We start from the raw sequence: 27,545 nt of genomic DNA on the forward strand, positions 1-27,545 counted from the left end.
TATTATGAAATTGTTAAATAAAGAAATTGCCAATTTTTTCCAAGTATTTTTTTTCTTAATTACAACGAAGTGTTTTACAATAGTGGCATTAATCATTGTCAAATATTTTGGTAACTATGATGTAGGCTTGTTACGTTTTAAATACTAATCGTTTAATTGTTAAATAAATTGTTTATTTTTGTTTTAAACAGATTTAAAAAAATATATATATATTTTTTAACAACTGTGATACAGATCCTTAATACATGTTCCGACTGAACTGCCTTTTTTTTTGTTCCTAGTTCTACAAAATCTGTAATTTAATATAGGTTTAAAAACACAGAATTTTCAAAACATTTTAAAAAGACTAGTTGAAAATACTTAGTTTTTATATAATGATTACAATTTTAACCCCCTCCCCTTGTAAAAGAAATGGTCTGATTTAAAAAAAGACACGTCTAAAGTTTTTTTTAAAAAAATTTCTTTTGTATCCACAAATTTTTTTGTAAGTTTTAATAATATAAATTTGTAACAGCATACTGTAAAAATACAAATTATTTATAAGAAAATGATAAGGTGTAATTCTAAATTTGATTTCTGGTAATTTTCTATTTTTTTGTTTATAGCCCTTTTAACAAATACAAGTAGTTGGTTAGCTACAAAAAAATATACGTTGATTATTTATTGACGGGATGAAATATTATTTTTTAACTTCAAAATTTGGAATACTGAATTTACAAAATAAAGATATTAAATAAAAAATAACACAGTACTTATAAAGAACCTGTTTATTTATTTTCTTTTGTACAGTTTTACTTTATATGGTTTTGAAGTAACGAGTATACCACAATTTAATCCACTTGGTAACTCTTCCATTTTTATTTCAAAATCGTGTATGAGATTTGCAAACATTAGGAGTATAAATCTTTGAGCTAAAGATTCGCCTGGACATCTCCGTTTACCTAAAATGAATATTATTAAAAATTCAATTATTATTATATAAAGACCAAAAAAAAAAAAATGAATAAAATAGACAATTTTCAAAAGAGCAGTTCTTGTAATTTTTTTACGATGACTCTCATATTAGAAATTACAATAAGATTATAATTTTTTATGCGATTAAAACGTTTCAGGTGCAATTCTCAACTTAAATTCAGTCTCATTTCCTCATGATAAAATTATTTGACTTATTTCCAGTCAGTTGAATTCCTTCTTTAAATCTTACCATGTCCAAAAAAATACAAATTATTATTTTTTTTGAGATTGCCATTCTCGTCTATGAATCTTTCTGGTCGAAATTCTTCAGGACTTTCCCATTTTAAAGGATCATAATGAATTGAATATAAACTCATTAAAACTGTAGAATCCTGAAATTAAAATTATGTGTAAATATAATAATATTTGTTATTATTGTGAATTGTCTATAGTTTTCTCCGAAATTAGATTTATCCCTTTAGGGATAAAAAATTTTTATTTTAATTTTCTTTAATATGAATCCTATTTTTAGTTTGTTTATGTGATAGAAAAACAAAATACAAAAATGTTGCTCTTATAATATTTTTTTGTCCGACGAAAAATTCTTCCGTTATTGATTGTTAAAGTTAAGCGATTTTTGACCAATTAACATAATTATAATTGATCATTTGCTGTTTAAAGTACAGAAGTTGTAATTTTTCTGTGTAGTGACATAACATGCTTTTATTGATAATTCTTGTTATGACCTTCGATTTTATGAAAACTAAATGTGTGATGCATTTGTGTTTTAATCGAAATCTTTAAAAATATTAATGTTTGATCAGATAAAAAAATTATAGAATTACATTGGTTGAATTTTTTTCTGTTATACCATTAAACTAAAAATAGGCGTTCCCCAAAAGTTTATGTTTTTAGCTTCGATGCGAAGCTGAGAAGGTATTGGTTTTACTAAGATGTGTAAGATTTTTTTTTTTTTGTGTCTGTTACCACTTTTTCTCAGCTCTCACCGAACCGATTTCTTTCAATGATACGTCAAAAGATCACAAATCGTATCTAGTCGAAGACATTACCCTTAAAAATTGAAAAAAATTCCCTCGTTCCCCGTAAAAGGGGGAAACCTCCAAAAAAATTACAAATTTAAAAATCGCTAATTTTCGAAATTTTTTCAATTTTTTTTACTTAAAAGTGCCATAACTTTTTCAAAAATAAACATATCAATATAATTCTTTTTTATATAGATGCATAATATCATTACCTTTCATTTGGTATATTTTTTTCATAAATTTAACCCTTAACCTGCCCACAAGGGGGGATTTAAAATGACAACTTTTTCACAAAAAATTAATTTTTTTAACTTAAATTTTGAAAATGTTCCGGAAGGTCTGACACTTTTATATATATCTTAAATTAAAGCTAATGTAATATGCTTTATCATGAAAAAAAAAAATTTCGGACTTTATCTTATCTTCATGGTGAAAATGGCTACCGAATGCTATTTTTGTGTGAAAATTTTCGATTTTGTATTTTCCATTTTTAACTTTATTATGCTATAACTTTTTGAAAAATGTATGAATCATTACAATTTTTTTATGAGAAGTAGTATTTATATAGATCTTTCATTCGACATACTGTTTTTTTAAATCGGACCATTTCCCTAAATACAGGGGGGATTCAAAACATAAAAATGCATATAGAAAGTAGAACTTTTTCAACGTAACTTTTGAAAGTGTTCCGGAAGGTCTGACACTTTTATATATATCTTAAATTAAAGCTAATGTAATATACTTTATAATGGTAAAAAAAAATTTCGGACTTTATTTTATCTTCATGGTGAAAACAGACATTAAACTTAATAAAAAAAATACGATTTTTGTAAAAAAATTCTTTTTTATATTTTTAACTTTATAATGCTATAACTTCTCGAAAGATGTATGGATCAATATAATTCTTTTTTTTGTAGATGCATGATGTCTTTACCTATCATTTGGTATATTTTTTTTATAAATCTGACTTTTTACCTGCCTACAGGGGGGGATTCAAAATGACAACTTTTTCACAAAAAATTGACTTTTTCAACTTAAATTTTGAAAGTGTTCCGGAAAGTCTGACACTTTTATATATATCTTAAATTAAAGCTAATGTAATATACTTTATCATGGAAAAAAAAAATTTCGGACTTTATTTTATCTTCAAGGTGAAAATGGCTACCAAATGCTATTATTGTGTGAAAATTCTCAATTTTATTTTTTACATTTTTAACATTATAATGCTATAACTTATTGAAAAGTGTATTGATCAATATAATTTTTTTATGGGAAATACTATTTTCTAATAATCTCTTTTTTATTCGACATACTTTGTCTTAATCAGGATATTAATAAGGAACTAGCAGTTTATGAAGCTTTTGGAATAATCCACCAATTTTTTAAAATTAAACACTATCTAAAGATTTGCATCGAAGCGTTTTTTTTTGATAGTGATTTTAATCACTGTCAGATATCATTATACTTGATCCAACTATGCCACGTCACCACTGTGCCGCGACCCCCCTGTGCTGGGTTTTTATCATCGAAGAGACTAAAATATAATAATGTAATTATACATTATTGTAGGGTTTTTTTGTATCAATTAATATTTTTCTTCGCGATAATCTAAAATCAGAAAATTTTAGTTTTTTAGGTAAATGATTGAGAACATAGTTCTAAATAGATTACACAATATTAAAGACTTAGGCATATTATTTAATGGTAAATTAATTTTTAAAGTAGATGTACAGTTTAAAAAAAAGTATTGCGATGTCCAATTAAAAAATTGTTTAAATAAATTGTTGAGTTTTCATACTCAGATGTGTTAAAATCAGTTTATTTTACTTTGGTAAGATCTTGCTTTATTATATATGTATTCAGTAGCTAAGTTTTGTTAGGTCCTGGATAACTTATTAACTATTAGAACATCTCTCCTATTTGGTTTTACAGAGGTGTAAGGAAGTATAGTCTTATTTCTGTATACTATTGATAACAATGGACCTCTCAAAAATTTTTTAGATATTTAGTAAGTTTTATACTATTGAGTAGCCCAAGAAAACATTTTTTTTAACCTCTTCAAATGAAATTTTGGCCGTGTCCGCTGAATTTGATCAAATTTTAACTGTGATTAAAAGCTGCTAAGGTATTAATTTCATCAACATGTTTTTATTTTTTGTTGACTGTCTCAACAACTTCTACTAGACTATGAATAATCAATACGTTAAATTATCTAGAATTATGTATAACTAAAAAAATATCAATATATTTTTTTATTGAAAAAATAGTAATTTTTGAAAAAGTCTGTTTCTGATATTTGAAAACATTGGACAAATTGATTAATATCCTAAGTGGATTTGGAATTTAAATATAGCTACAGATCGTAATATAATATTATTGTATTTATCTCATTGTTTGTAACAATTTACCCGTTTCCTTATTTACTGAACACTGTGTATCAATCATAAAAATAAAAGAATACTTTAATAATATATTTAATATAAATATAATCAGTGAACATATTTTACTTTTTTTTTATTAACTAACATATTCCATTTAGATAAATATCTTAACTAAAATGAAATCGAACAAATGTAATATAATCAGAATAAAGGATAAAATTTCAAAATATTTATATACAAAAGAGCAAAGATTATACATGTATAATATTACGCGAACTACTACGCGGAAAAGTACAAAGTAAAAATATCCATCAAATAATCAGAGTGAACTTGATCTTTGTGAATAAGTGTGAACTTCATTGACGCAAGGGGAAATGGGCAAACGGCATACATAAATGTTAAACATCCATTGTAAATTCAGTATTACTAAATCCAGGCTCATTTTTTTTATGTCGAACAAATTATAACAAATAGGAGTGAATCAAGAATATATGGTAAATCCAATAAATTTTGAATCAGCGAATATTTTGTGTTACTTTTTTAGCTTCGGTACGAAGCTAAAAATAGCTACCGTATTAAATATATGCAATTTTTTGTTCTAATTTTTGGTTTTATATTTTATTATATGTAAATACACATTTTTTAATAATTAGTAATAATATCAAAACTTAAAAGTGATAGAAAAAGTCTAGTTTCAAATTTGAAAACAGTGCTAAAAGTTGATTTAGAAAAATATATTTTTGATTCCGATGAAAGTTTCTTGTAGACCAATGTATTTATTTATAAGTAAAAAAAGAATTGTTTATAAAGTATACATGTTTGTAATAGAAGTGACGAAGTATACTACTTTCTCATTTTTTATTATTTCTCCGTAAATATTACAATATGAAATTATTAAATATTAATACATACTATATTTAATTGCTATAATAAATATTTATTCATAAATTATAGTTTTAAATTTAAAAACTACTAATCAGGATATAATTAAGGAAATAGGACTTGATGTTGCTTTTATAAACACTATCTACAGAATTGCATCGAATCGTTTCTTATGATAGTGATTTAAATCACTGTGAAATATTATCTATACTTGTCCCAACTATCCCACGTCCATACGTTACTTTTTTCATGAGTTCACCCGATTTATAATATTAGNCTATGCCGCTACCCTACTACACTACCATTTTTTTTAAATTAATTTTTATGGTCTAAGATTACGCTAAAAATATGTATTTTATAATTTGTTTTTATAATTTTAATATAGCTCTTTTAAAATATATACTAATATTATTACAGTTAAATAATCGAATAGCATTTTCTAAGTTCAATGTCATTGTTTAAGCACTGCGTGTGAACATAGTTTGTGAACTCTATCGAGTATTATTTTTTAAGTTCATGAGTAAGAAAATCTTTTGACTAAGTAGAAATATTTTATTCATTGTATGCTGTATATGAATAAGTACTTTTAATTATTAGGAAAGATTGGAAGAATGATACGCCCGTTACTTTTTTCATGAGTTCACCCGATTTATAATATTAGACAATTTAGTCTTATCTCAGGTAATATTGATGATACANCGTTACTTTTTTCATGAGTTCACCCGATTTATAATATTAGACAATTTAGTCTTATCTCAGGTAATATTGATGATACAGAACCAAAAATTTTATTGTTTGAAAATATTTATCAGTAAAAATTTTAATTTTATAATATACTTGTTATATAATAAGAATTAAGTAATTGTAACTAATATTATTTAAAATCAAAGTTATATTTTAAATATTAATTTAAAACTAGAAAATATTTAGCTCAAAATTTTGTTGGGTTGATTATAATTTTAGTATATTTATAAATTTACAAGCATTTTTATATAGAGTGGGAATGGAACGCAGACGGAATATACGTACACCAGTACAGGCAACACTTATCCGTACTACACAGTAGTGTATTTAAGGGAGGTGTCAGGGAGTTATGATAACCTACTTAAACAGATGCTATACATATTTTTTGTTTTTTAATGTATCTTTTCTAATAATTATACTAAAAATAAGAAAAATTATCTTATACATTTGTAAGATATATTATACATAACAATATTATTGGTATGCCTAACTTTCACGAGATCTCCTTTTCTAATAAAAGAGATAAGAATAATTTTGAAATGTTCATTTAAAAGGAATTTAAAAATGCTTTTGGCATACGAATATGCATTGCTTAAAAGTTAATCATATCATTATTAAGAGTATTTTATAAGATGACATACTAAAAAAGTCGAACAAATCATAATACATAATAATTCTTTTAACACTAGTCACTCGATTTTTCTTGAAAAAATAATTATGTTAAGAAAATTATTTTAGGAATATTTAATTTCATATAATTCTTAATTTATTAATTATAATTCATTATTTAATTCATATCTAATACCTTAGAAGCGTGTCGACGTTATTTTTTTTGTGAAACATGCATATTGAACTAGTTTATAAAATTAAAAATTATCTAAATAATAGGTTGATAAGAACTTTTGATCCATTATTTCGGAAGTTATTACTATTTTAAAATATAGACGGGACATTAAGCATGGGTATGATGATTTTTATTACCATAAAATATTTCTCGATATTTATGATAATTATAATATATATTAAAAATGTTATTTTAAAATTTCTCTTGAAAAAACCATAATATATTAGAGTGCACGACAATGCGTTACGACAAGTATTTTAATTAAAACAACTCAACCGCTTATTCTGCCTACCGTACATCAATTTCTCCTTAAGTTAGGATTTTTAAATATAGATTAGGTTGTAGTAGCTTAGAATACTATAAAAAATTTAGTTCTTAATATTAAGTAATTTCAAAATAGGAATATTTCAAAGTTTTAATTTTTTTTAATGACTGACTAACTCATAATTATAATTATAAGACACTTCTCGTATAAGTAGAAACATGCAATTGGATACAAAAGTAGTTCTTATAGTGTAAGTAACGGAAAATATCTTGAAATAGTTATTTTATCAAAATATACGGCCATAAAGACAGAAGCGTCATTTTCAGTCAGGACGGGCAGTTATCAGTTTTTATTTTTTAGCGATACGTGAAAATTATATATTTTACTGGCTTAAGACACTAAAAAGGAACGATTTTCTTAATAATAATCTAACTGTAAAAAACGGCCAAATTTCAACCAACTCCTTCCTAAAAAAGTCTACTTATTAAAGTAGTTATCTTTGTAGCAAATTTTATTCTTTTTTAGACCAAAAATTCCATTCCTACATTTTAAGCAACATTGATTCCTTTTCGTGTTTTTTAACACTTGGCCCAGTATAGGCCAATATTCATTTAGGAACTACGTGCACGAAAAATAATTTGGTTAAAATATCCTTATAAACGGTTAATATAGTAGTGATAACTGCAATTTGACAGTTGAATTATTTCAACTGTTTTTATTAGAATTGTCACTATATTAAGTGTTTATATGATTATTCTAACCGTATTTTTTTCGTGTGAGATATGAGGATGAAAAAAAGATTCAGATTCTTTCATTGGTTTCATTGGAAATTCCGGATTATTTATGACAGTGGATGTTGAAACTGGGCCCTCCTACAGTTAGGTTTTTGTTTAGATGTAAATTAACGATGGTAATACCTTAGGAATGTTATACCCGTCAAGTTTTGTATTTCTTAATACTCTTCTAGGCCCAATTAATGGTGTAATGTGTGATAAACGTTTTGATTCTATTAGGACAGCTTGTAAATATTTACACCTAAAGAATAAATAAAATCAAAGTATATTTGAAAATTGTCTGATTTATTCAAATAGTATTTTACTCAAGAATATCTTCAGCTAATAGAAAAGTTCCAGGTGGTTTGATCGTGTCTAAATAGGCTTGAACTTTGGCTTGAATACTTGGCCACTTTGCCATAGCTAGTATTGCAAAATCAAGCGTACTACTTGTGGTTTTAGATCCAGCTATGAATAGATCTAAACATGTAGCTATCAGCTGTTCGTCTAAAAAAAAATGGTATCGAGTGTTTTTTTTTTATAAAAGTTATTTTATACATTTTTTTAGTTACTAACTATAGCTACCTGTAAAAGTTGTGTTGGAATTATTTTCTTTTTTAATCTTAAGAAGATACATGTCGATGAAATCTTTAGGATTATCTGTTAATGATTGCTTATGTTCATTGATAATTTTCTATATGTCAATTACAGTTAATAATGTTAGTAATTATCTACTTAACTATAAAATATAAATTATTTCCCATAATAAATATATTAAATATAATAATATAAATATATATAGATCTAATATTCTAAGAGTTTTAACTTGTACTTAAATAAATTTAATTATTTGATTACTTATAAAAAAAAAATTTTTTAATTAAATACGAGATAAAAATGTACTTATAGAATTTTAATATTTTACCGAAATTAACGAGAATAGTTGTTGATTAATATCCTTAATAAGTTTGAAACCTGACTTTTTGGGCGCTATACATCTTATCCATGGAATTTGACTAAGAAGACCCCCGGTCATGTTAAAAGCTGCGCTTCGTTTACTCATTAGAGATATTATGTTTGAGTCAATAAACTTAGTGCCTGCAGTGAACTGCCACAGAATATTAATTGCGGCAGTCTGGAAATAAGGTCCAGGTATAACACTTCCTGTTTCATTTAAGAAAACACGTTTCATTTGTTCAAATTCTTCGCGTATGAGAGCATCTGTTTTGTGTTGACCATCACTAAGATTTTTGAGACATTTAACAACGAACTCTTTATGGAGTTTCCATAATTCTCCGTCAGTCATAGTTATACCTAATTGTATCAATAAAAATATTAACGGTATTATTTTAAGTATCTTATTAAAATTTTATAAAGAGCCATCTAGTTACTAAATGACGGAGTAGATCGATGAATGGGGCTCAAGGGGAATAAATCCAGTTATATTCGAGTGCAGATTTTTTTAATCAGAATATTAATCATGATCAAAAATGTCATTAAATATAAATTTTGTCCTCATCATTGACACATATTCTTAGACATTAGAAACATTTTATTCAAAATATGGAAAGATAATAGATTTTAACTTCAATGCGAAGCTGAGAAGGTATTAATATTAACATGATGTATTTATTTATTATTATTATTTTTAGTGTTTCTGTCACTATTTTTTCTCAGTTCTCACTGGACCGAATTTTTTTATATAATAAAGTGAAATATTTTAATACTTAAAAGAGTTAAGTTCAAGACTATTTAATTAATTTGTTAAAATCTAGGTATAAATAGAAAAAAAAAATTTGGAGGAACTAATTTTATTTCTCGCTNATTAATTTGTTAAAATCTAGGTATAAATAGAAAAAAAAAATTTGGAGGAACTAATTTTATTTCTCGCTTAAAAATTTTTTTATATAAAAAAACACAGAATTTTCTAATTTTTGAGGGTTTGAAGATCTTAGCCCCTTAATGAGCCTACTAGATTTACGTCTAAATGTTAAAATGTAACTGGATATAATTTCAACTAAAAAATAACATTTTAACATTAAAATATACGGTTTGTAAACAGATTGAATAATTTGATATTTTATAATTGTAAAAATAATTCAAAATAATATTAGTCATAATTAAAGTATTTTTATTATAATTTTCTTATCCTATTTTTTTTATTAAATCGAATAATTTTACATAGAGTACAATATTTTAAAATTAACGCAACAAGTTAATATGCAAACATATTGAAGTTATTAAATATTTTTATAATTTATACTGTGGTCATTGACTATGACAACCTTAAAGATTTTATTTTATATTTTACATTTTTTTCAGTAATTAAATTATATTCGATAAAAAAAATACAGTAATTTATAAATATTTAATACTGTATCTATAACTGAAATCATAATTTATATAAAGAATGATTTTTAAATTAAAATAAAGTAATTTAATAAATGTTAACTAATAAAAAAACTACATCTATGTTTCATCTTGAACATTTTTATAGTTGTCTTTATAAAAAAGCAACATGATTTCAGTTATTATTTATTTACAATAATATTATTAATAAATAAGTTTTTTTATAAAATTTTGTTAACTTACCAAGACGTTTTCCCATTGTTCTAAGTCGTATGAAGAAGTTGTTAGGACGACCTTGAAACTCTTCCCCGTGTAAAATTTCATTAATAAGATTATTTCCATAGACTACTACCACATTTTCATGGCCTAACTTTAATCCTATTATGTCAGAATTGTATTGATTACGAAGATTTTCCAACGCTTTATGCTGTCCGCCCAATGCCGAAGAAAGCTTCGTTAATTGATAAGTGCATCCAAGGAATGGTATCCAGCGCGGTCCTAAAATTTACACAAATGTCATAAATATTCATTTCATTATTTTTTTTTAATTTTCAAGATATTTATTTTAGTAAATTATCCTGCGCGTTAATTGATTTAAATATTACTATACTTAAATATTGTTGGTTGAAAGGTTAAGTATTTTTTTTTTCAACTTTTTTTTGAAATGAAGGTTATAGCTATAATAGATAATATAGTGGTAAATACACTTGGACAAATATAGTAACCCACAAACAATTAATTTCTGTCTAAAATAAATTTTATTTTCAATTTGTAGTGTAACCGTCACTAATATAATACGGTAATATCGTTTGAGCCATAATAAAAATATTCATACTTTTAAATAATTTATTTTTTAATAGTATAGACCATTGAAAATTCCTATATATTATATTGGGTGGAGTAAAATTTTACAACTCAAGTAGTGTAACCTATCACTAAATCATTAATATAGATAAATTAGTTCATGCAGATTATAATAAATCGAATGATATTAAACCTTATCATTAAACAATCATTATAATATTTTACAAGACATATTTTAATTGTATAATTTTAGTTGATTTTTTTTATTGTACAAAATTATGTATAAATTTTAAAACAATATTCTTTAAGATTAATAAGATAATAAATTTTTTGTCTAAAATATTCAACAAAGATTGGACATAGACAAATATTTTTGAATTCTTTGATTTTAACAAGGGGTTTTTCATGAAGAGAAGAGACACAGTTTGAAGCTTATAAACAATAATCAAAAAATAATTAAAGAAAGCTGAAAGGCACTATTACCAAATAAAAATGTCTCCAATCTAACCCTTGATCTTTTAAATGCCAAGATGGATATAGTTTTATTACAGATTAAATTAGATAAGATGTTTTTTATGCTAATTTAAACTAGATAATATCTAAAGAAAATATTTTCTTTTAGCATCAATACAGAACAAGTCTCTCAAAAGAAGGAACATAAATTCCACTAATGAAACAAGAACTTTTTCAAAAAATTTATTTGACATCTTGTTTTATTTTTTGTTAATATAATTGATTATATTTAATGGTTTTTTCATATCTAATAATATTACTATTATAAAACATGCTATTGAGGGTTACAGTAATTGGAACTATTTAATTACTTCAAGTCAACGAATGTGTTAAAACTTTCATGGATTGTCTTGTTGCTTGAAGTGCTTAAGGATTTATTCATGTTTGTAGTTAAGTTCTGACTTTTCGGACTCATTGCAGAGTCCATCTTCAGAGTGATGGATGCTAGCAGTGGCTGCAACTATACTAGCCTAAAATTATATAATGAGTCCGAAACGTCAGAACTCAACTACAAATATGGAAAAATTCTTAAGTACTTCAAGTCGACTTAAGTATCCATCATTGCATAAAAATTCAACCCACAATAATTTATAGGTCAAGTGATGTAACCAACGAACTATTTTATATATAACTGTATTTTTATATTATATCACTTTGATATTATATAAAAATACATTATATTATATTTAGTTTGATAAGATGATATTGAACTATATAAGTATTTAAAATACCCAGCACAGTGGGGACGTGGCATAGTTGGATCAAGTATAATGATATCTGACTGTGATTAAAATCACTATCATAAAAAACGCTTCGATCCAAATCTGTAGATAGTGTTTAATTTAAAAAAAATGATGGATTATTCCAAAAGCTATATGATCTCCAATTTCCTTATTTATATCCTGATTACAAGTTTTATGATTTATAAGTGTAATATATGAATAACTATATATATAGGAAAATTGTTTTATTTAAAAAAAGTATATCGCATAAAAGAAGAATTTAAATAGTACTTATCTTCAAAAAATTATAATAATCCATACGTTTTTCAAAAAGTTATAGCATTATAAAGTTCAAAATGTAAAATACGATAGTCATTTTCATTATGAAGACAAAATAAAGTCCGAAATTTTTTTTTTTCAGTATAAAGTATATTGCATAAACTTTAATTTAAGATATATATATAAAAGTGCCAGTATTTCCGGAACACTTTCAAAAGTCAAGTTGAAAAAGATAATTTTTTGTGAAAAATTTGTCATTTTAAATCCCCCCCTGTGGGCAGGTAATGGGTCAGATTTATAAAAAAAATATAACTATTGATAGGAAAGACATCAATGGGAGAAATCTTCAAAAAAAATACAAATTTAAATTTTCGAAATTTTCGAGCTTTTTTTTACTTTTAAATTGCTATAACTTTTTCAAAAATGTATATATTTTTTTTATAAATGTATGATGTCTTTACCTATCATTTGATTTATTTATTTTATAAATCTAACCGTTTACCTGCCCACAGAAGGGGATTCAAATTGACAACTTTTACAAAAGAATTAACTTTTTCAACTAAACTTTAGAAAGTGTTCCGGAAATACTGACACTTTTATATATAACTTAAATTAAAGCTTTTGTAATATACTTTATTATAAAAAAAAACTTTCGGACTTTATTTTGTCTTCATTATGAAAATGACTATCGTATGATATTATTCTCGATTTTGTATTTAAAATTTTTAACTTTATAATGTTATAACTTTTTGAAAAATATATGTATCAATACAATTTTTTTATGAGAAATGATATTTATATACCTCTTTCATTCGACATACTTTTTTTTTAAATAAAACTATTTCCCTTTATATATTTATATATTTGTTTTAATTTATGCTGAAGTGGTGATAAGGATTTCTCAAGAAGTTTATTTACTTAATCAATTTTATCATTTTAACTGTAATTAATTTTAAATTTCATCTAATAATTTTACAAGTATTTGTTTTATAGTTGATTTAAGTTTTATTCAGAATTATTCTGTTCATAGGAATTCGAATAACAGTAATGTAATGGTTCCTGTATAATTTAAGTGCTATTCTGAAATATACTAGTAAGTAAATTGACTAATATAATAAGACAAGGTTGAAGGTTTTGAACTCCAATATCATTAAATGTAAAGGAAATGTTTTATTTTTAAGTTACGGGAAACTTTTTTTTCTACAACTATTACGTTTATATTTTTTATCTTATCTGAAAATTATTTCAAATAAAATTACCAGTGGCGCATCTAGACTATGAACTATTGTTGCAACACCCCAAGCCATAAATTAGCACCCCTAAACACTTTTTAAATCATATTTATTGGTACATAAAAATATTATTTATAATGGGATAAAAGTAAAATTAAAAATATAATTAAATAATAATAAATTTAAAATTAAAAAATATAAATAAAAAATTTATACCCCAAAAAGCCACAAAAATGACAAAAAAATCGCGTATATGTATTTCGGTATTAATGTTACCAATCAGTGCTAAACACATAATAGTATATGATTAGTTCAAATAGTCAATTTTCACTACAGAAAAGTAAACTTTTTATTAATTAGCAACTCTAAAAACGATATTCTAGATATATTACTGTATTAAAACAACATATTCGTACTATAAGGAATTTAAGCTTTTAATATTTATCAAGACAACTCAAACTTTTTTTTAATAATATTTGATTTTTGACATTTTTGATGATTAACAAATTAGTTGTAAATACTAATTTGGTTATGATGTTAAATAATTTTAAATAACGGCTTCAAATTTGCATAATATACATGTGAATTCATTATTCATTCAATAAATACGCTGGTTTACATAGAATTAAAAAATATGAGTGATTAATATAATTTCAATTTTATACATGTATATAAAATAAATATGACCCGAAAACATTTAACAGTAATTAGAGAACAAACATTTATCAAACACCTATAATTACTTGATTAATAAATGAAATTAAGTTCTAGTAATTTAAAACTTGATTATACTAGCAATCAAACTCAAGCACAGAATTTATAAGCTTAAATATTGACAAAAAAAGACATATAACATGTTATTATTTACTTGGTATTTAAATTACATGATAAAAACAAAATTAAACACTTAACTTTAAAGATACGCTTAGTTAGTTAATACTAGTTGTAATTTTTTTTTTACAAATTATAAAATTGATAAATATGAAAATTATTTGAATTCAACTCTTCATCTGAATATTAGATATTTTCCTTAATGTTTATAATTTTAAATATCATAAATATTTTATTTTATTATAGCATTATTTGATAAATAATTAACTTATAAAAAAATTAATGTATATTTTATGCATTATGTGTACAATATTATTCAAATTAAATATGAAAATATATTAATAGTCATTGTGTATTTACTGCATTACTGCGTTATTAATTAATGTTAAAATTAAAATTCATGTTAGAGTATAATTATTCATTCGCTAATTACATAAAAATTTGTACAATTACCTGGAGGAAAATTTGTCGGTTTTTTACAATTTAAAAAAGCAGCCAATAATAAAGAGATTATGACACAACACACAGTATACGGCCATAACATGAGAAATATCATTATGATAATACATACAGCAATATACTACACTCGTTTGCTAGACAACTTGCAAGACACGGTTATCGTCGTACAACTAGTATTAGGGCAGTACAGCAACGGATAAATTTATATGCACATGTTTTGTTCATAGATAATAATCCAGAGAATGATAATAGATATCAAAGGAGGGAGCCTAATTTCAGAATTACAATTGTTATGTAATTCATACTATTGTTATTTACAATGTGTTATTGTTATTTTGAAGATTAATTGAATGACACAATTAAGTAAAGATTTTGAAATTATTTTAATGGTGTGCATTAATTAAAGCCTTTCATGAACACTATATTATTAATTTATTATAATATAATGGGCTCATTTATAACTTTTATCATAAAAATTAGCCCCAATAGCTCCTTAACAAACTACTTCAAGCATTATTTAATGGGGATTAATTACACTTTTATTTTTGGTTTTAAGGGGGTTATAAAAATATGTTTTAGGTATATATCCCTTAAGTCTAATCACTATAATATAAAGCGAAGAAAATGGCTATAGTGGTGTAATAAAATAACTGAATAAAACCTGATGAAAAACTTCTTATCGCATAATATAAGACATGTGGTATGGAATATTTATCTATTGCCCATGACTAGTCTTAATTTATCTAGATAAAAACTGAAATAGTTCTTAATAAACAATTTTCAAATAATAAATTATAATTTAAACATGAATACAAAAGGTTTTCATTTATTTTAAATTTATAAACCAGAAGATTTTTCTGATATAATGTATTTTTAAATATTACTGTGATCACATTTATTCGACACTCTTAATAGGTACAACTCGATAGTTATTTTAAATAAGGGCGTTCACCAGGCAGATTAAAAATAATACCGGCCGATTAGATTAGTCGCCATAGAGAATGCTACAGAAAGCAAATGTGGCGTATTTGTAAGTGATGTCTCGTCTGGACACAACTTAAATGATAAAATTTTTAACAAACTAATGAAATCCACTTATAACCAATTAATGAATTCATTTATTTTCTGATACTGCTGTATTTTTTTATTTTTAATGTAAGTTAATTTATCTATAACAAAAAAAAACTGTTTGTCTTTAAGCATAAATAACAAAAATGGTTACAATTAATATTTTATTAATTATTAATATATGCATTCAATAATTTATCTGCTAATTATTTAACACTGTCGTAGTAAAAGTTTTACTCATAATGTTTATTAATTAAATAATAAATATATTTTAATGAATTACCTCGATTTTCTTATTAGGATTTATTATGAAATGAAATATAAATATTCAGTTTTTTTTACAAAATATTCAAATATAATGAATAAAATTAGTAGCGTATCCATTATTATTCAATTGAGGGCAGTAGCGTGTCAATTGAGGGGCTACCTGAGAAGCTGCCTTATGTCACAACAATTAGGCACCACTACGATTTTGGGAGCATATTGACCGAAGATAAATCCTAATAATATTTTTGAAAAAAAATGGTCGAATATATAAGTTTAATCACTAAATTCAAATATGATAATAATTTGTTATCTCTATCAATTTTAGGAGAAATATAGAAGACCATTTTTCAATATTAGTAATTTCTTAGAGTCACATATAAAAATATATTTTGAGATCACAGAATTAAAATCGACATTCATTTTTGTTAATTTAAGAAATAGTGTTTTCGACTTAAGTTTATATTTAATATTAAACAATATTTTATATTTTACTAATAGCAAAAATTATTACAATAAACAGGTACAATAGATAAATAACTTCTCATAAATGAGCGAATATTTAAGAAAACACTACTAATCACTAGACAATGATGAAAAAATTAATTTAAAAAAAAAATCTATATATAATCTATGTTTTAAGCAAACAATTAAAATATTAGATTTTATTTTCTATATAATTTTTTAGGTATATAATTATAAAACAAAATCATTTTTAACGATTTCAAATAAACAATTATTTTTTTCTCATTGTTACATTTAAAAAAAAAAATATTATTATTTCACTTCTGGATGAGTTGGTGCAAATGAGTAATGAAAAGTTGAATGAGTACATATATACGCTTCAAATTAAATAAAAAATCAAACCTCCAAGATCTCCCCAAAAAGTTTTCCTATTATTTCAAGTTAAAAGTTGTAATTTTTTCTTCAACATTACAGACTTTAAGAGTTTAATAATATCATAAGAATAATTAAAAAAACTCATCGAAGACATATATTATTTATATATCTGAGATTAAACTCTTTAAAATTTAGGTTAAGTAGTGAAAAATAATTATTATGTTAAAAAAACCCAGCACAGTGGGGTCGCGGCTCGTGGGGACGTGGCATAGTTGGATCAAGTATAATGATATCCGACAGTGATTAATATCACTATAAAAAAAACGCTTCTATACAAATCTTTAGACAGTGTTTAATTTTAAAAAGTTGGTGGATTATTCCAAAAGCTACATGATCTGCTATTTTCTTATTAATATCCTGAATGAAAAAGGGATTATTAAAAAATATTATTTCTCATAAAAAAATTGTGTTGATCCATACACTTCAATAAGTTATAGCATTATAAAGTTAAAAATGTAAAAAATAAAATCAAGAATTTTCAAACGAAAATAGCATTTGGTAGCCATTTTCACCGTGAAGACAAAATAAAGTCCGAAATTTTTTTAAATGAAAAAGTACATTACATTAGCTTTAATTTACGATATATAAAAAATTGTTAGACTTTCTGGAACATTTTAAAAATTTAAGTGGAAAAAGTTAATTTTTTGTGAAAAAGTTGTCATTTTGAATCCCTCCCTGTGGGCTAGTAAAGGGTAAAATTTATAAAAAAAATATACCAAATGATAGGTAAAGACATCAAGCATCTATAAAAAAAAAAGTTATATTGATTTGTTCATTTTTGAAAAAGTTATGGCAGTTTTAAGTAAAAAATTTCGAAAATTAGCGATTTTTAAATTTGTAATTTTTTTGGAGGTTTCCCCCATTTACGGGGAACGAGGGAAATTTTTTTAATTTTTGAGGGTAATGTCTTCGAATAGATATGATTTGTGATCTTTTGACGTATAATTGAAAGAAATCGGTTCGGTGAAAGCTGAGAAAAAGTGGTAACAGACACAATTTTTAATTAAAATTACTATTTTTATTTATTACCATTAACATGCTTATTTGTCCTAAATCATAATGATTACTATCAAAATTATTAAATTGGTTGTAGTTATGTAATAGTCAATATTTTTAATAATAAATGCAACAATACATAGAAAATTAGTTTATTTATGACCAGCCAAAATCGAACATTGATGATCGGTTGAGGATTCCATATAAAAATATAATACACTACAAACTGTATTTTCAAATTTCGAAATCAAAATCTGTATCGATGATCGTTGAAAACATAGTTAAATAAAAATTGTATATACATCATAATATTTTTACATTTTTTACTGTAGCAATGATATTTATTGAAAAATCGTCAAAATAACATGATAAAATATTGAAGTGATTATTTTTGTTTAATATAAAGGGAGGGAGACTGCCTCCCTACCCCAAAATATTAAAAATAAAAAATTGCCATACCCACCATAGGTGTATTTTTATATTTCCCTATATCTCCTTCCTATGAGCACACTATTTAATAAATTAACTATTTCATTAATAAATATTAAATTAAGTAAAAGTAGTAGAATTAAATTACTCAATAGATGTATACCTGTAATCAAAGATTAAGTAAAGTTAATTTTTTACCAAATTTAAAGAAAATAAATAAATATTTTGTCTTTTTGATGCGTTATTGTTCAAATTTACACTGTAGCCAAAATTATGTTTACCCAGAAACAGGTAAATTATGTTGTAATAAAATAATTTTAGGGTCATAATTTAATTCATTTTTACATGGCAAAATAAAATAAAATATATTTGTATATTTAGGCTGTTATTTATTATATATATACGTATGATTTATATATATTATATATTATTATAATCATAATAATGAGATTTTTAAAAAATATTTCCAAATAAAAATGTTCTTTGTTTTTTAGTTACCATTTGAAAAATTAAAGTTTATATTCTCATAATGTACAATAGGTGAATATGTAAATGTTTTAAAATTATATTTATTTTTTGAGTAATTATGTGGTTATGATAAACGAACTACCTAATATTGCTTGTATAGGTGCAAATGGTAGAACATTTTTGGGATGGTATTGGATATTTCTGAGGTACTAATTATCCAAATAAACTCCTGTTTGTGTCCATATAGGCACGTTTTAGAACTGTATTATAGTTTTAAAACGAATTTAAACTTTTAAAATTATAATTAAAATATTTAATGTCAATCAAAAAAATAAATAAAATAAGTACAATAAATTGCTGTAATTTATTAATATTAAAATTTCAACATTACAGGTATTCATTTTTACATTAAAAGTCTGTTCAAATAATTATTTAGCAGTAATTTTAGCTGTAATTATTTTGATGGTAATTTTATTCAAAAATAAAAATGATAGGAGAACATACTTAGCAAAACAAATAAGTGGCCTAAATGGATTATCTTATGTTGGAATTTTACCTCTTTTATTTCAAGGTCCAGAAACAATTTTGACTTTAACCCTACAATTATTTAGAAGGTATATTAGTTATTTAATCTGTAAATTATATAATACAAAAAATGTTGATATCATAAATAAATAATCGAAATTTGAAGCAAAAGATTATTGTCACTGGTTTCAGAAAAAGTGCCGGATTAAGACATATTAAATTATAAGTTTTTGGATGATCTTTTCTATAAATATATTTATCGAAATAATGAAATGATGAGTGATAAATGTTATGAATATAATACGTTAAAGAAATATTTTTAAATAGTATAATATATTCTCAGAATATTAAAATTATTGGCCAAACGTTATTGGCTGTTAATGTTACTATAATATTCTAAACTCTTATATGAAACTAACTGAAAATATTTCCAGTTTGTTTTCATTTAGAATTCAATATTCTTTAACAAATTTTGGGAATCTTAAATTGCTATCTTGGAACTGTTAGTAATTTAATAGTTACTACAGTAACTATTAAATTGTTTAAATTTTTTTTATGGATAATTTTTATTACATGAAATAATCATTTTTTTATAATATATTGATTGACATATTGATTTTTTCGGGAGAGAGGGGTTATTACACTTTTGAGCCATCATTAAATTTGAGTAGAATAACTAACTATATTTTGTTGTTTCTTTTTCAAAGGTTACTATTTAAAATTTAGGTATAACTATATACATATATTATATATGTATATAAATATTTAATAATAAAAAATAATTGGCATAATGAAAATTAAAAAATACACATATTTACTTTATTTTAAAACATTGGTGACACTCCAAAATCCATTTTTCTCTTGTAATTTAATCCAACCCAACTAATCAATTATTTTAACTATAATTGACTCAAATTTAGAAAAATTATTATTTTGATATCATATTGTTTTTGTCTTTATTTGTATCAATATATATATTTTTTGTTAAAGTAAAAATTTAAGGTACTTCAAAATATCTGAACCTTATTTTAGATTTGGAAAATCTACGTTTAAAATCTGGATACTAGATAACTTGTACATTTTTCCGACAAAACCAGAAGATATAGAAATAATTTTAAACAACACTATGCTCTTCAAAAAATCGAACGATTATTTGGTATTAAAAGAATCAATTATGAGTCAAGGAATATTCTCTTCAGAAAAGTATCACAAATGGAAAACTAACAGGTAAATAAATTATTTTTTAGATAACGAAAAGTAGGAATTTGAGTAGTATGATGATTAATTAATTTTGATAGAGAGAAATTTTATATCAAAATATTATTTAATTTTTTATAATTTCAGAAAAATGGTAGCTACGGGATTTAATTTTTCTATTATAAAATCTTTTATACCAATATTCTACGAAGAAGCTATGATTCTTGGTAATATATTATATAAAAGGCGTAATTTTTATACACACGAATGTGAAGTCAGTAAATCAGTTAGCATGGCAACAATGGAAATGATCGGAAGAACGGCTTTCGGAGTAAAATTTAATGCTCAACATAATAGTAATCATGAATTTGTCTCTCACTTTAAAATTATTCAAAAGGTATTGAAATTTAGTTGTAGTAATCAAATTTTTGATAATGATGGTGGTTTAATTATATTGTTTATTTTCAAGGCATGGGCTTACAGAATTCTCCACCCATGGTTTCTAAACAAAACATTATTTAAAATGTCATCTGTGAAACAGAAACATGATAAGAGTCAACGTATAATTTTCGATTTTATAGACAATTTATTAAAAAAAAAACAAGCAGAGATGAATGAAAAAAAAAACAACTATGATCTAGAAAACGTTAACGATTGCAAAAAAACAAAAACCCTTATAGAAATTTTACTGGAAAATGAGAATATGAAGCATACACAAATTCGTCAAGAAGCTATAACTGTTATAATTGGTATGCGATATAACAAAAAAAAAAAAAAAAATGAATATTATTTAACGGAGTAAATTCATTCTGTTATAAAAAATACACCTATATATTAAAATTACGTATACATATAAATATCACCAATTTCAGTATGAATATTTTATTGGTTACCTACTTAATTTAAAATATTCTTTTATATGTATTAAATTAATTTAAAAAAATTTAAATGTTTATTCTATATTGAAAAATATAAGTAAACAATATGGAAAATATTATCAGAAAATATGTTAATAATATTTTGACCGTTCTTCATTAAGAACTTTTCTTAAATTTTTTTATTCATAGATGAATACAAAAGATCCTGTATAGATCAAATCATTTAAAAATAATCTGACCCGATATAATTTAAAGTAAGTTCGACTCAATTCAGCCTGAAACAACAATCCAAAAAAACCCAATTCAGTCTGACAGAAAAACAACACACAAGTTTTCAATCAATCTTTTTTAATTTAATTTTCCTACTTTTAAATTTAATATTCACGATATTTAGATTCAATACAAAACTGAGAAGGTATTAATTTTACTATGATATTTTTTTCTGTGGATACAAATAATTTTTTGAACATTTCTGAGATATGTCCCTTTTATTTGCCATATACAAGGTCATTCTTTTAATGCTAACCTTTCAATTTCTTCTAAAATAATAATTACATTATTTAAACTATTTTTGGTATTTTTAGTTTCATATATTTCTTAATTTATCAGTTATTAATTAGATTCTTAATTTATCCCTTTTACCTTATAAGAGTGTCAAATTGATTTTTTTTTAATGGCAACATACATATTTAACTAGCTTATAAAATAAAAATTTTCTAATTAAAAAAATTACTTGTCGATAACAACTTTACTTCGAAAGTTATCAATATTTTTATACTTAAACGGGAGGAGAGGTACAACCGTAAAATTTTTAATGCAGTATAACAGTCTATAAATTACAATGGTAATAATTTCCAAAATAATGAATACATTTTTGAGTAAAAATCGTTATATTATAAATTATTTGAATTTGAAAACAAATATTAAGAATATAATTTTTTTGCTAATTAGTGTTTATTCTTTGGTCAAATAATGGGGAAGGGTTTAACCTTGGAACGCTAGCGTACGTCAGACTGACGTATCGTGCGCGCGCCGATTGCTTCCCCTTCTGTCCCTTCCCTCCTGTACCTCTGTACCTTTTTTACGTGATTTGAATAATGACTCTTAAAAATGATCATAGCTCGTTTTTATCGCAACTCACGCCGTTAACAATAAAAAACTATCAAAGGAGTCAAATTGACGCATCGCTGGTAAAATGCGTCTACAAGATATCGCTAGCGTTCCAGGGTTAAGAGGACCGTACCACTATCAACAATTTTTTTGTAATTTTCTTTTGTACAATCGTGTAGAAGCCTTTATTGATAGTGATGTTTATCATCGTTGTGCATCAATCTATACTTATGTGTTCATGCTGGATTTTGACCGTACTGTGTTTTTTATATCAATCACAATCAAAATATTTTACAGGTTTTTGAGTTGCTCTATGTTAATCTAACCTAATTTCAATATTTTTGAAACGTCCGCAATCCATATACTAAAACTTGGTCCGATCCAATCTAGACCGACTTAGAGTTGGATAATGCCCAACATTTTATTAATAATTTATGGACTCATTCCATAACTAAATAAAATTAAATAAAAGTTGTAAACAGTAATTAAAATAAAAAATATTAAGTTAATTTATAACGTCACAAATTCGAAGGTGGGACCGTTTATAATTTTTTTGTTATGTCTATTTATTTATTTTATGGCGCAAGAGAATGCGCGCATTTCTCGAACTTTTATCTGACACAGCGGTGTCAATAACTCATTATTTTTGCTCTGACCGCTAGATAAGGCGACAAAGGAGAATAAATATAATTAAAATCGAATTATTTATGGGTATTGATCCCTCCCAAAAAGACTGGCCGTTATCGATTTGAATTTGCCATTAGATCAGTATTGGCTCTTTTTCCTTCTTCTATCATTGACTATGCTAGAAAGCAAGCGTTTGTTGTTTTCTTGTAACACTTTTTTCAATGATAGAGCCGCCAACGGCGGAGCATCCAAACCATTGAATGGAGACCGGGTATCGTTTTCTTTTAGCAAAGGGCAGTGCCGTGTCAATATTATATTCATGTAATGAGCTGTATTTTATTAATTATTTTATTTTATTATAAATTAACTTAATTTTATTTATGCGTGGAGAGCACCTGTTTCTTTTCTCTTCTAGCCTACGCTAAGGAGCAAGTTTCCAGACCGCTCTTGGTATTTTTCATTGATTTCCGATTAACATTAACGGTGTTTCAATACCGTCCGTGATGTATATTATATTATTTGATTTTGTTTACATATTTTATTTTATTTTTGTTGTCAGCCTTTCTTTGTACACATGGTTTTTGATACATTCGTATTTTTTTCTATGATTAACTAAATATTCTTTTTTTTAGCAATTAAATTAAATTTCCTTATTAATTTTAACTATAATATTTATTTTTCTCGCGTGTATTTTTATCCCTGTTCCTTAATCTAGACATGGGCTACGGTGTGTTTTACATATCAACCACATACAACTTCAATGATCATAGTTATGGTTAATAAACCACGAGGTATTATAATAATTTACACATATAATGACATATTAACTTAAATTAAACTATTAATTAACTTAAAATTAAATTCCACTTATGATCCTGTAATCATATCTGATAGGTGTGACAACTCATCTAGGTGGTGGTCACATTTGCTACCATAGCTAGTCGTTATGTAAGTGGCAAACCACGTTGTTGTTGTAGGCCGACAAAAAGCCCACTTGCAAACTCTACGTTAGTATTGATATATTTAGGTAAAACTAATTTTTTCAGTTTCACAAGAAAATATAAATAAAGTCACAAGCTATTAACTATATTTTTATAATTTTAGCTTAGCAAGCTTTTTACTTGAGACTTTTTGTTTTTTAGGGGGACAAGATACAACAGCTTTTACTAATTCATGTATACTATTTATGTTGGCTCATCATCAAGATGTTCAAGATAATGTAAGTATATAATAATTTGTGGTTAAAAACGGTTGAGTATTTAGTTATTTTTAAATAATTGTTCAGAAAATAATTCTTTTTTATTTTGTTTTAATTTTTAAAATCAAAGTTAATCCATTTTTTTAGATTAGTTATTTTAATATATGTACTTTTTATTCTGTACCATTGTTTTATAGGTGTTTGAAGAAATAAGTACAATATTTTCATCTGGTGATCCTGATCGAATACCAACTTACGAGGATTTGCAACAAATGAAATACCTTGAGTGTGTTATTAAAGAAACCCTAAGATTGTATCCACCATTACCTTTTATGTGCAAAAATGTTCAACAAGAATTTAAATTGGGAAATCACTTGATTCCTGCAGGTAAACTATAACTTAAGTAAAAACTAGATAGGAAAACTCAAATTAAGTAAAAATCTACCTTTATAGTTTAGTTTTAAATAACTTCACCTAACCATTAACTGTAATAAATGGTAATGTTAAATACATTTAATGTTTTAAAAGTAAAATGAATATTTATTTATGTGTTGTAAGACAAATAAAAAGTCCACCAGTAAGATAGTAGTGTTGGTGTGGTGAATAACGTTGTTTGCTACAGTATAGCACTACGGTGCTATCGAGGGTATCGAAGACAGGATATATAGAGGATGAGAACTAAAAATACCAAGGTATATGGTGCAAACAAAATGCAAGATACAAATACCTGGTGTAACAGTTTGGAGTTCTGTCATTATTAGGATTCTTGTAATCCTTTGTGGGGGGCACTATCAGATAGACGTTTTTTACCAGTCCAAGGTTGCATTATTAATACTGGTAAACAGGGAAATCTGGGAGCCCACGTTGTCGGCTTAACGTGTCAGATTCATGGTATCGGACTAGATTGGGCTTGGTTTCTAAGCTTGAGGACACTGCGGTTTTGCGTTATTCCGATGCGCGCATGACCATTGTAATGTAATAAAATTATAATGTGTATATGGTAACAGATAAATATATTCATAAAGTACGCGTCGTACATCTGTAGATTCAAAGTTATACATATACACATAGATTTATTTAGTATGTTAATGAATTGTCCTACCACCCGTGTTTCTTTTATCCTAAATATCACCAAATTTTTCAACGGTCAATCAACGCTATGGTTACACTGTTCACCACCCTCTCCCAAGTGATAACAAGCCGGCTTGGTAGATGCGAAATAGTACGGTTATGTTAAAAAAAGTTCACATCTTGGTCAACATCATTATGATCATCATGTTGCTATCAACTTTCAAAATAAAGTTGAAGGTTTTCAATTTATCTTAGCCATGATTATGGCACAAATAACTGCATATAAGAACTTCTTGGATATCACAACATCGGATAATTGTAATGTGGTATTTTATTTCTTTGTAACCTTTTGCACGATGCGGTCATTTTATATTATTTTATCTTTTATTTAGGCTAATTGACTACATGGTCTGATTGATCTATGTGATCTTATTTCATTGTTTCTTTATTCGTCCCATTATTTGAGCTGACAGTTCCTCGGGTGTAGTTAAGGTGTAAATGGTGAACATATTATTGGGTCCTCATATTTATGAATATAATATATCTTACCTTCATCACAAAAGATATATGTGACAAATCAATTCATATATTAGCTTCGATGCGAAGCTGACAAGGTATTGGTTTTACTAAGATGTGTTTTTTTTTTTTTTTTGTGTCTCTTACCACTTTTTCTCAGCTCTCACGGAACCGATTTCTTTCAACGATACGACAAAAGATCACAAATCGTATCTAGTCGAAGACATTACTCTCAAAAATTGAAAAAATTTCCCTCGTTCCCCGCAAATGGGGGAAATATCAAAAAAAATTACAAATTTAAATATCGGTAAATTTTGTCATTTTTTTCACTTTTTTTTCTTAAAATTTCCATAACTTTTTCAAAATTCAACAAATCAACATAATTTTTTTATATACTAAAATCTTAGATATTTCCCTTTCATTTGACATCATTATTTTGAAAATCTAACACTTAACCTGTTCATTGGGGGGGATTTAAAATGACAACTTTTTTACAAAAAATTAACTTTTTTAACTTTACTTTTGATAGTGTTTCGGAAATTCTGACACTTTTATATATATCTTAAATTAAAGCTAATGTAATATAATTTAATATGGAAAAAAAAATTTCGGACTTTATTTTGTCTTAACGGTGAAAATGGCTACTGAATACTATTTTTGTGTGTAAATCACTGTCAGATATCATTATACTTGACCAACTATGCCACGTCACCAATGTGCCGCGACTCCCCTATGCTGGGTTTATTTTTAGTTATTAATTATATCATTTTTTACAGATTCAACACTAACAATATTCATTCCAGGCATTCATTTAAATCCAAAATATTATGATAAGCCAAGATCATTCAATCCGGATAATTTCTTGCCAGATGTGTATCGTCAACGGCATCCATGTACCTTTATCCCATTTAGCGCAGGATATAGAAATTGTATTGGTGTAAAATATGCAATGACTCAAATGAAAACTGTTATATCTACTTTAGTGAGATTTTATCATTTTTCTCCATCAGCCAGATATCCTTCGTCAAAAAGTTTAAGGTTGGAGTTTTTAGGATCACTTAAGTTTATTAACGGTTGTTATATAAACATAAGATTTCGAACATAATTCTACTCTTAATGTATAATTTATTATTGCTGATTTTATCACTTGCTATTGTGATAATTCATTTTGCGACAAATTCAATCTATTATTTAAATATTAATTTACTTCAAGAGAATACAAA

General features: G+C 25.2%; 2 protein-coding genes across 4 annotated transcripts; one reads left to right on the forward strand and one right to left on the reverse strand.

The window, feature by feature from the left end:
- Positions 1-752: 752 nt before the first annotated feature.
- LOC126907909 (probable cytochrome P450 305a1) lies at positions 753-15,268 on the reverse strand. 2 transcript variants are annotated; one of them, XM_050689578.1, is made up of 8 exons: positions 15,070-15,268; positions 10,479-10,733; positions 8,812-9,200; positions 8,472-8,580; positions 8,213-8,393; positions 8,031-8,148; positions 1,205-1,346; positions 753-941 (listed from the first exon to the last, which is right to left on the reverse strand). In XM_050689578.1, the coding sequence occupies exons 1-8, from the start codon at positions 15,170-15,172 to the stop codon at positions 772-774; spliced, it is 1,467 nt and encodes a 488-aa protein (XP_050545535.1). In that variant the 5' UTR covers positions 15,173-15,268; the 3' UTR covers positions 753-771. The 2 variants fall into 2 exon arrangements, with proteins under 2 accessions (XP_050545535.1, XP_050545534.1); XM_050689577.1 differs by having other exon boundaries at positions 8,463-8,580.
- LOC126907908 (cytochrome P450 4c21-like) lies at positions 13,539-27,545 on the forward strand. 2 transcript variants are annotated; one of them, XM_050689576.1, is made up of 8 exons: positions 13,539-13,646; positions 19,594-19,814; positions 20,758-20,952; positions 21,070-21,319; positions 21,392-21,671; positions 24,680-24,756; positions 24,933-25,122; positions 27,099-27,545. In XM_050689576.1, exons 2-8 carry the CDS (start codon positions 19,663-19,665, stop codon positions 27,425-27,427), a joined length of 1,473 nt encoding a protein of 490 aa, XP_050545533.1. In that variant the 5' UTR covers positions 13,539-13,646; positions 19,594-19,662; the 3' UTR covers positions 27,428-27,545. The 2 variants fall into 2 exon arrangements, with proteins under 2 accessions (XP_050545533.1, XP_050545532.1); XM_050689575.1 differs by lacking the exon at positions 13,539-13,646 and adding an exon at positions 18,882-19,023.

Source organism: Daktulosphaira vitifoliae, unplaced genomic scaffold (assembly GCF_025091365.1).
Source record: "Daktulosphaira vitifoliae isolate Bord-2020 unplaced genomic scaffold, ASM2509136v1 Scaffold_5, whole genome shotgun sequence".
Lineage (NCBI taxonomy): Eukaryota > Metazoa > Arthropoda > Insecta > Hemiptera > Phylloxeridae > Daktulosphaira > Daktulosphaira vitifoliae.